The sequence below is a fragment of the Hypomesus nipponensis genome, chromosome 1, assembly GCF_054491055.1.
Source record: "Hypomesus nipponensis isolate SF chromosome 1, ASM5449105v1, whole genome shotgun sequence".
Classification (NCBI taxonomy): Eukaryota; Metazoa; Chordata; class Actinopteri; order Osmeriformes; family Osmeridae; genus Hypomesus; species Hypomesus nipponensis.
The window spans coordinates 6,395,382-6,405,186 of record NC_140361.1 but is presented as its reverse complement, the minus strand read 5'-3'; the positions used below and the strand labels follow the sequence as shown (position 1 = coordinate 6,405,186).

The 9,805-nt window shown below is 39.8% G+C and overlaps 1 protein-coding gene across 3 annotated transcripts in view; it reads right to left on the bottom strand.

Annotated features, from left to right (window-relative positions):
• Positions 1 to 9,805, bottom strand: part of ahnak (AHNAK nucleoprotein) — a 32,244-nt gene that overhangs the window by 18,080 nt on the left and 4,359 nt on the right. The window contains exons 1-5 of one of the 3 annotated variants that reach the window (XM_084668926.1): positions 8,336 to 8,453; positions 6,657 to 6,721; positions 784 to 839; positions 490 to 646; positions 69 to 268 (exon numbers count right to left, since the gene is read on the bottom strand). In XM_084668926.1, coding sequence (XP_084525052.1) covers positions 69 to 268; positions 490 to 646 — 357 coding nt within the window. In that variant the 5' untranslated portion in view covers positions 784 to 839; positions 6,657 to 6,721; positions 8,336 to 8,453. Of the gene's footprint in view, positions 1 to 68; positions 269 to 489; positions 647 to 783; positions 840 to 6,656; positions 6,722 to 8,335; positions 8,454 to 9,805 lie in introns of those variants that run through there. The other 2 variants (XM_084668918.1, XM_084668935.1) reach the window with 2 other exon arrangements.

Sequence of the window (9,805 nt, the reverse complement as noted above, 5' to 3'; positions counted from 1 at the left end):
AATGACTGACAACTTTATGACAACTTTAAACTAAGTAAAGCTGTGATTTTTGCAACAAAAAAACATACTAGGATAATGTCTGGGCTGGATCCTCCAAATCGACTCCTACCCTCCAAAGACAGAGTGCCCATGGGTGAGCGGCAAGGTGACTTGTCCTTGTTCTGTAGTTTCAGTCCAACCTTGTGTTTGTTTAAGGTCTTCAGTAGCTCTGATGTTTCTTCTGAGCTCATGTTGTCAAAATAGATAGTGGCTCCAACAATCTGATCACCTACACAGAAAACATGGTAGTATATTTAAATCCTAGTATTTAAACGAATTAAACAAAATGGAATACTACTACTACAAGACAAAACTCATTGGGTGATTTAATGTGACATTCCACCATGTACTCACTATCGGTAATGTCAATAGCAGGAGAGGAAATGTTCAAAATTAGTGCTTTCGTTTCAAAGTATCTACAACTTATGTATTCCATAAATGAACCAGTACCTTCATGCACTCTGCCTGTGCGTGCAGCAGGGGACTCTGTCTTCACCTCTTTGACAAAGATCTCTCCTCCACCTTTCTGCTCAATGGTTAGTCCTGTTTTGTCTGCACCCATCCATTCTGAAAAGAGCACTTCCCTGGTGTCCTCCTCCTCAGCCATCTTTGAAAAGGTGATGAAGTGGCAATATAAGGGTTAAAAATGAGTGAAAGTGCTCAGTGCCTGCCCTCCACAAAAGAGCAGCATTTTTAAAGACATAACAGCAGAAAGAAACAGAGGAAGAGAATGTTGTGCCATACCTTTGATAATCTTTTTTTCTTGTTTTACGCCCTGGTGTGATGTCTGCTTAGGTTACCTAAAAAACGCAGTGGTAAAATATGTTAACATAGATTTTGCAATTAGCCCTGTATGAAAAATATTCTCTCAGATGTTCAAATATGCTGACATATCATTGTCTTTATGTAATGCCAATATGCATTATCAAACTAACTACACAAAGAATGATCCATATTAAACACTAGATGTCGCCATAGCTCTTGGTGGTGAATACCACCATGGCTTATTTAAACCACAATTTTTTTTGATCCTGCATGTAGAAATTTGGGTGGAGTATAACCACACCTTGTCCTGTGGAAAGCTCCCTGATTATGTGCCTAAAACTCTGCTCCGATGTCAGTATTGAGAACAATAATGCCTGTGGCTACCCTTTCTTCTTAACACACAGGCACATGCATCAACCTATTTATCATTTTGTTGACACAGTATTCAGACCTACAGATATATACTATACAGCTGGCCCTGTCATGTGTTCATTTGGGGTTAAAATTACAAAGTTGGACATGCTAAAACTGTTCAAGGTAGGCAAGGACCATATGTCATGTGACCGCACATATTGCTAAAAGAGATTAATATGCAGAGTCTTTTGATTTCACAATTTAAATTAAGGAATCTCAACATCAGAATCAGAATCAGAATTGTGTTTAATGTGTTAAAAATGCTACGTAATTTGGAAATCATCAAACAATAGACTGCAACAACTGATGATCACATCAGCCTAAACCCTCATACTTCACACAATAGGACTGTATGTTTAGAAATGTAAAACTGCTCAAATTAATCATTCATGAATATTTTGTATATACATTCATGTAAGAGTGTAAAAAACTAGGCATGGCAGCATCAAAACAAGACAACAGTGCAGTACAGTATGTGTTTAATCAGGCACTCTAGTCTGGGTCTCTACGCAACAAATATGCTGACTAGTCCTGCACTCTCTGTCAGAACAGACAGCCTATTGTTTTATTAATGCCAACTTCTAACAACCCACACCTACAATTATACAAGTCTGAGCTAGCTGTCTCTTCCTACACCAGACACGGATCTCAGGCCATACTTCAATGTCATCGTACTTGTTTTCATAGGCTCTCTTTGGAGCAAGAGCAAAGTAGGGTTGTGAACTGACGAGTTACAAACATTACAGTTTTATGTTCACTTACATATGGTTGAACAATACAACAGCATTTGATACATATCATACCATACTTTGCGTCTTTTAATCGTTTCAAATTGCAGTGATATGCCCTTTTGTCTATGATACACCTATATAAATGGGAAGTCTGTTATATTAACAGGATAGAACAAAAAACAGGATATGAGTCACAACTATGACTAATTCTCTCTGTTTTCATGGAGCTGGAGGTTTCATGGTATGCGAATCAGTTTAAGAAATTGCTGACTTTTTTTCAGTTTCTTGACCCATTTTCTGATTTTACTCATTATTGTACCAAACTTACTTTGATTCTATTTAACCACTTAAAGGTAAGTGCTTTGACCTTAATTATGTATTTTGGGATTCCATCGATAATGATCTCAGACTAAAGAATGTGGGGGATCTTTCCAGCATAGAATAGTTTATTTTCACAATATTCTCGAGTCTAGACCTTTCTATAATTTAAATTTCTCGATAGAATTAATGAAAGCTGCGTCAATATTGTTTCAGTACTATTAAAAATACAACAAAAGCCATGTGTGAAAACTGTTGTAGTGCTGTGACATAAAAGTTTGATAACATCATCTCAAATATTTCCTCAAAAGCAAGACCGGGTTTCAGAGAGCATTTTGATAGGAAGAGAGGAATAGAGGGAGGTACAGACCATGGCGTCAGATCAGCCATATAATCAGACACAATAATTAAAACTGTCTGTCGGCTGTCTTAAGTCTTGGGAGAAGCAACCAAGAAAAGCTCCTTGACTGACAGTCCCGGTTTTGATGTATTGCTACGGGCATATTTGGAGCCAGATATTATCTTGGGGATCTTTTAGAATGGTTATTTACAGATGTGACAGACTTAAGTAGACATATACATTCCAGGAAGTCTGCCACCCCTAAGCATCATTGTATCCTCCTGTTTATCACTTTCAATTCCTTTTAGATATTCCTCCCTATATGCAACTTACCGGTATTGACACTCTCAAGCTTTAGAGTACAATATCCAGAATCCCTTTCATCTAACAAAATGTCCCAGTCACAAATGCAACTGAAAGTGTCTTATCGTCATAGCAGGCGAGTCTCCCAATGTACACCCCTATTAATAACATTATTGCAAAGCCAGGCCGTGAACCCCTGTGTGGGTGAAAGTGACCCCTCCATTTACTGATAGTTAAACTGTTTGTAGCTATTATGGTACTCGCCACACCACACTGTTCCACAAGATAGCCCACAGCTGAGAGAAAGAGGAACCCAAGGAAGAGATAGAGAAACAGCTGTTCCTGTCTGAAATTGGGATGGAATTCTGCACCCTGCAACAGCCCCACACTCTTCTCTCACACTACTAACATGCCATATTTCTTCATCGTAGAGTAAACACAAGGTGTGAAAAGATGCTATCTGGTATGTTTCTTTAAGACCTTGAGGATTTGAAAGAAAAAAAGTTGAACTGTAAGTCTTAGCGTGTGTACAAAGACTCAAGTGTCAGGCACTGGAATGTTGTTTACCCCCCTCTCCCTCAACCTATCCCTGCCCTGAAACCATGCAGACATTGGAAATAATATATTTCTTCACATTTGTACCCGATGACAACTCTCAGAATCTTCAACACGTACAGTTTGTGTCTAGTGACAGCATGTTTATCATGACTATGTAAGTCCAAAATGGATAGGATTTACAATGGATTGAAAATTAAATGTTGTTGGTAGGCCACAAGCTGAGAGTCATCATAAGTTGTGTCAAGGCAACTTAATATAATGAGACCACAATTGACCACCTCCCTACAAGCAATGATATCATTCCTAAAAAGAGAACAGTGAAGGGAGGGCTTGGTGGAAGGTTCCATCAATGAGAGAATCGTTTTGGTCCCAATTATATTTTCACAATCATTTCCATTACATCCATTTTCATATACTAAGCAAATGCATTTTCAAAATACTTCATTTACTGCATGTTTTATATGCCCCACAGATAGCACAGTCCTGGTAAACAAGCATTCATCTCATTCAGAATACAAACCTTTGATCTAGCAAAAATTCCATTCCATGCTGAAAATAAAGTGACCACCAAGGAGCAAATACAGAAACATGGTAAAAGCCCTGGGACTTATTTGACAAAGGCCTCTCTGACCATATGCATATGGAATGGATGGTTGGGATACCAAAATCTATTGGTGACCTTACTGTCCAAGGATGTATTATGAGCTATAGTCCAATTAACACAAGTCATAAATAAATAGACATTGGTGTCCTGTGACTACGAATACTGCAGAATTTGTGCAATGCCTAAAGGTAATTTAAGAAGCTTTCTAGAATAGACATTTGGCTAGCCAGTCTAAAACAACAAAAGGACCGTGGCCATGGGGGAAGTCATCCACACATCACACTGTTCCTTATGTTTGGCTTAAAGCTGTAATGGTATCTACTGTGTTGTCTTGCGGTTTCTCTGAGGTTGTTTCTATCTCTCTTGCTTTCTCTATTTCCCTCCTTTCCGCCACTCCTCCTTTTCTCTTTACCCCGTTGACACAGATAACAAAAGGTTTGTGTGATACACTGAAAGTGGTTTCATCAGGACGTATGAATGGATGTGAGGAATGGAAACCACATCGGCACTGTCAAAGAGTCTCCATAATCAAATGATCTCATGAAGTTTAAATTGCACTCAAGTCAACTGACACCGCTATTAACGAAACCTAAATTAGGCACTGTAGGACCATGAAACAAATCTATTTGGCGTACATCAAAACTATGTTTTTCCACACTCGATGCTCCATGTGATAGCCTAACATGTGATGAGACACACCTGGCAAGCTTTATTTATAGTTGAAAACAACTAAAAGACAGACTAAAAAACAGACTAAAATGTCAATTTAGCTAGTTTGTGTTATTTCTTGATACTGACTGACAACTGAGACATTTTATATAGTTTTTAAAATTGTCCATGCTTTACGGGGGTTCTCTTCATTGTGTAGGAACACAGGATGTGAGGGACCCATGAAAACGAAGAGCTTTGACTCTGAAACAACTCCTTATGTTATTGTTGGCTCATTCAGGTATTTACAAAAGCATGGTCTCACAGTGGGGGGGGGGGGGGGGTGTTGAGTACACTCACCAACAGTTGAGTACACTCACCAACAGTTGCCCGTACTCAACAACTCCCTGTGTGTAATTGAAGGAGTGAGAAGGACAAACACATTGTTATTATTCCTCCCATCTTCGATTTGAAAAATAAAGGAGTGCCACACCCAGTACGCTCCCTCTACTTTTCACTTTGTCATACTTAAGTAGTCTTACTTTATACAGTACAAGCATATTTTCTTCAGCCAGTTTTAAGGCTTCAGGATCTAGAGAACTATTCATCCCGTCCTTGTTCTCACAGCTCTGACATATTCCTGGCAGCGAGTTCTGGGTGGGGCAGAACCCAGCGCTCGGAGAAAGAAGAAATGAAGATGGAGGAAATGGGCGAGAATAATTGGGAAAGAGAGAGAGGGAGAGAAAGATGAAAAAGGGAAGGAGGAAGAATTGCCCAGGGTCAGTTCCTGTGGAATATAAGACTACGAATGATGGGCGGAAGGGGAGAACAAAAACAGCCAGCGACTAATAAAAATACATTATCCAAACCAGAGTCAAGCTAAAACTAGGGAAACCTACTGTAAAACTAGTTTTTCTGCTCAACAGTCACCATTCACCTATAAACCTTTCTTGAAAAAAAGAACTGTAAATGGTAAGGAACCAGACAAACTGAAAGGAAGTAACAAAATATAACAGGAAAGTACAATTAAATATCTTCATGAGATAACACTCAAAAACACATTATCTGTTCTTCGGATCATAAGATAGGGAGTCACGGCCTCAAAAGGTTAAAAACAACAATAAAACAATCCCATGGAGGAGGGAGAAGAAATCCGAAAGGCACACGTTTTGTAATCAAATCACTTAATTCATCACAAAGGCTCAAAAGGCAACACTTGAAACTGTTGAAGAAAATAAACAAGGGAAGGCGAGTCAGTTAAGTGCCGGTTAAGATCCAATTCATATATTTTTTGTGTATTTTTTTGTTTGGTATGTCAGTGTGGTGTGCCAAAGTCTGCAGGGGACTTTGGGACGACCCACCAGAAAAAGAAGAAGCCTGGAACAAAAGCTGCTCCTAACTGCCTCCTAACCACAGAAACATTTCAGGATCCGCCCCTTCTCCCTCTGCGCGACATCCACTACAAGGCCTGCATTTGGTCAGGGTTACCACATCTACAATGTCGTCTAAAGACTAAAAGATTAATCTCCTGCAGCTGCTTCTCACACACAGTTCAACAGTGTGAACTGGATTGGCTCGACAGCTCCTTTTGTAGTAAGGGGATAGAGGTGTGTGTGTGGGGAGGTTGCGTCCAACAGGTGGTCAAACCATTGCTGGGGGGTGGGGGGGGGGGTTAGTTTGTAGTGTCAGGTTTCCACAGGCAAGCCATTCACGGCTGAAGGCTGGAATGACCTTCCAGGTTCAAAGGAGGCAAACATTCCTCGACTGTTCCAGAGTTCAGTTTTTCCAATACTCTACATAGCATGTTGATCAATGAAAACACTGACACCTACTTTTTTGCCCTCATAATACAACAACACAAGAAAGTTACTGTGTATTTGGGTTTTGTCATTACATAATTGTCTTTGAAGGCTATCGTTGTATAGAGGACACTTACTGTGGTTTGGTTTGCTCAAGCGAGGGCCAAGGGCTCCTAGTCTTAAACTTTAGTTTCCTTGATATCTGATAGAGATAGAGAGGACAAACAGGAGAGAACAAAGATCAAAATTGATGTCATTGACCAATATTTTTTTTACATTAAAAGTTACTAATAATTAACTACAACAAATTGAGCATCTCTACTTAGTAGTCAGCAACACAATCTGCATTGTATCTGTCAGAGTACCTTATCTCATTTTGTGGCACACTGGGCTTGTTTATTCATGTCAGAGAGACACAGAAACAAATTGTACTAGTACAATGTAAACACCTTCTGGTATTCAAAGAGGGTTATCTGCCTTGCATAGATATTTACACTTTGCTTGATCTGTTTTGACTTCACAGGCATAATGGACCTTTACCTTAAACACAAATTTTTTATCAATCACAGCACCCCAAGGTTGCAATGATAAATCTTAGAGCGGGAGATATTGATGTAGGCGTGCAACGGGATTGAACACCCCCCTAAAGTAAATAAATGGAGCTGCTTTGGTTACGCTTCAACAGTGGTGCTTTCACATCAAGTCAAATACAAGTCTCATGACTGAGCCCAATAACAAGAAATGCATCTGTGCAGTTTGGAGACAATTAAACACAATTAAACCCATTGAACACTGCAGAGGACTGTGATATCCATTTTAACTCTGTTGTTTAAAGTGTTGTGGTTTTAACTAATCACGAAAGTGTTTTTAACTAAACATGAAAAAAAGTTTTGTTTTATTGCTAGATCTAAGAATGCACTTTTAGATCCAGAGATGTACATCTTCTGGCCATCGTAGCACAGTCACCCTTTGGTTAAGAACACACATACACGTCACAAAGATGCAGGGAAGAAGGTGTTGTTGAGATGTTTTATCCTAGCAAGACTTGCTGTAGTGAGATTGTGATTTCATATGTAGGTAGTTTTACAATCACATCATGAGAGTCATCATATCACGTGGCAAAAGGTAAAAGGCCTTCTAAACAGCCACTGCCAATTGTTACTGACTTCTTCTGTTTTTCTTGTGTTTACACAGACACAGGGTGTGTGAACACTAAACCTCCACCTGTTGCTTTTGTTTCTTAAAAGGTCTACTGTTTGCTAATAAATGTTGGTATATAGGTCAAATGGCTTGAGGTAAACTATACGAAGACAAACCAGTAAATTGCTTACATCATGCAATGTTTTGGCATTCCAAACACTCTCATAATAACATGAGAGTGTTAGGAACTTTCGCTGGAGCTGAAACATCAACAAAACAAATGAGCAATGATTGTACAGGCAGGTATTTGCTGGTGACAGCAACATAACAACTATTATTAGTCTCCTCCCTTTAAGCTATATATCCTGAACAGGTTGTAATCTCAAAGAAACTGGTGGCAAATAACTGTTATAATAAAATGTTACAAACTGCACATGTCCAAAAGTATTCCTATACATTGATAGGCCTGTAATTACAGCGATATATTTTGTCAACAACCAAAAGAGAATAAAGGAACGCAAAATAACAACTTCCATAAGTTTACTGGATCAGTTTATCTTTACCTGTTGAATGTTGCACAACCCAAACAAAGCCTTTCACTGATGCATGGCATCCACAAACAGAAAAGTGAACCAGTCCTTTCACATTATCCTTTTACTCGTTGGTTATTTCATACCTTTATTCAAATGTGTCATCGCAACTCCCAGCTAAAACTTCTACCAATCTTACTGCTTTATTTTCTGTTGGCGGTTTATTTCTGTACTTGGGCTGGTACTGTTGACACTGAAATAGACAGAGCACTGTCACGACAAATGCCAAGCCGTGCGCGGTTGTCCCTGTGTTTGCGTACAGCAACGTGGGCCATAGCAGCTGTGTACACTCTAAGACATCAGACCCCAGGCAGATTACATCAAGTTGGCTGTCACAAGAGTACAGAGAGACAACACTGATGAGCTCTCTATTATTCAAGATACACTGAGAGCTATGTGTAGTTATCTGTCCTTTGAAATGTACAGGTGATCTTTGACATCCATGATCAGTTTTCGTGTCTGGCATGACAGTTTAGACATTTCAGACAAGATAAAAGCAACTGGATGAGGTTTAAATAGTAAGTGATACCATGTCAACAACGTGTTGACTTGTGTACTTTTGATGCATGAAACAGGATTTAGTTCAGAACTTTTTTTTTCCCTTCCTGTCCACAGAAAAACAACAATGCAATTTTTTTATATACAAGCACACTATGTCTTGTCTGTTTAGAGTCATTGATGAGATATTCCTGGAACTGTTTGAACAGGAATAAGATTCCAGGTACAGTGAGGAAACTTAAGCCGAGGCTCAGATCCTACGCATGTCTAAGGGCAACATCAAAAAGAAAACAGTGTAGCCTACTGCGCTGTTTTGACCATCACAATTAAACTCTTCCCATTCCACACACAAACAGACATGCACACTTGAATGAGGAATTAAATGGGCAGTGGTTAGTACACACCCATGTAGAACAGTACAGGCAACCTCGGTTGGGGATAGAGAGGTGGACACGCCATCCCGCTCTCTACCTAAGAGCTGCTTGCTTAGGGAGAAGTACTCAGAGAGCAGAGCCCCACCCAACCCTCCAGTCACACACATTCCTTGATAGAGCCGTCAGGCCAGCTGGAAGAGAGCCCAGCCTCTCCCCACGGTGACTAACTCCAAAGAAATGTCCTCTGTCTCTGCTCCCCAACTCTCCGCTCTACCCGGCCTCACTCAGCTCACCCACACACACTGCAAGTCAGCACAGGGTTCATACCAACACAGAACAGGACACATTTTTCTTAGCCCTCAGGGCTTGTGCAATCATCACTGCCATCATACCCACCGGCTGCCTATACCTGTATGACATAAAGATGTCACACCCTGCCAGCCTTTGGAAACACCTAGGGAGATTTTTTTTTTACTTGTTTATCATAACGGCTGAGGAGACGGCCAATAAGACATTCAATCAAAAGATTTGGAGCAGCCCATCATGGTGATTAACTTAAAGGGAGTAAACTTAACTGGAGAAAAGGCTACAGCATGACCTTGATTAGAGATCAAGCATTTTAGGAGCCTAAAACTGTGGCAAGCACCAATTTGATTAAACACAAATAAAGAGACTACAGTTAAG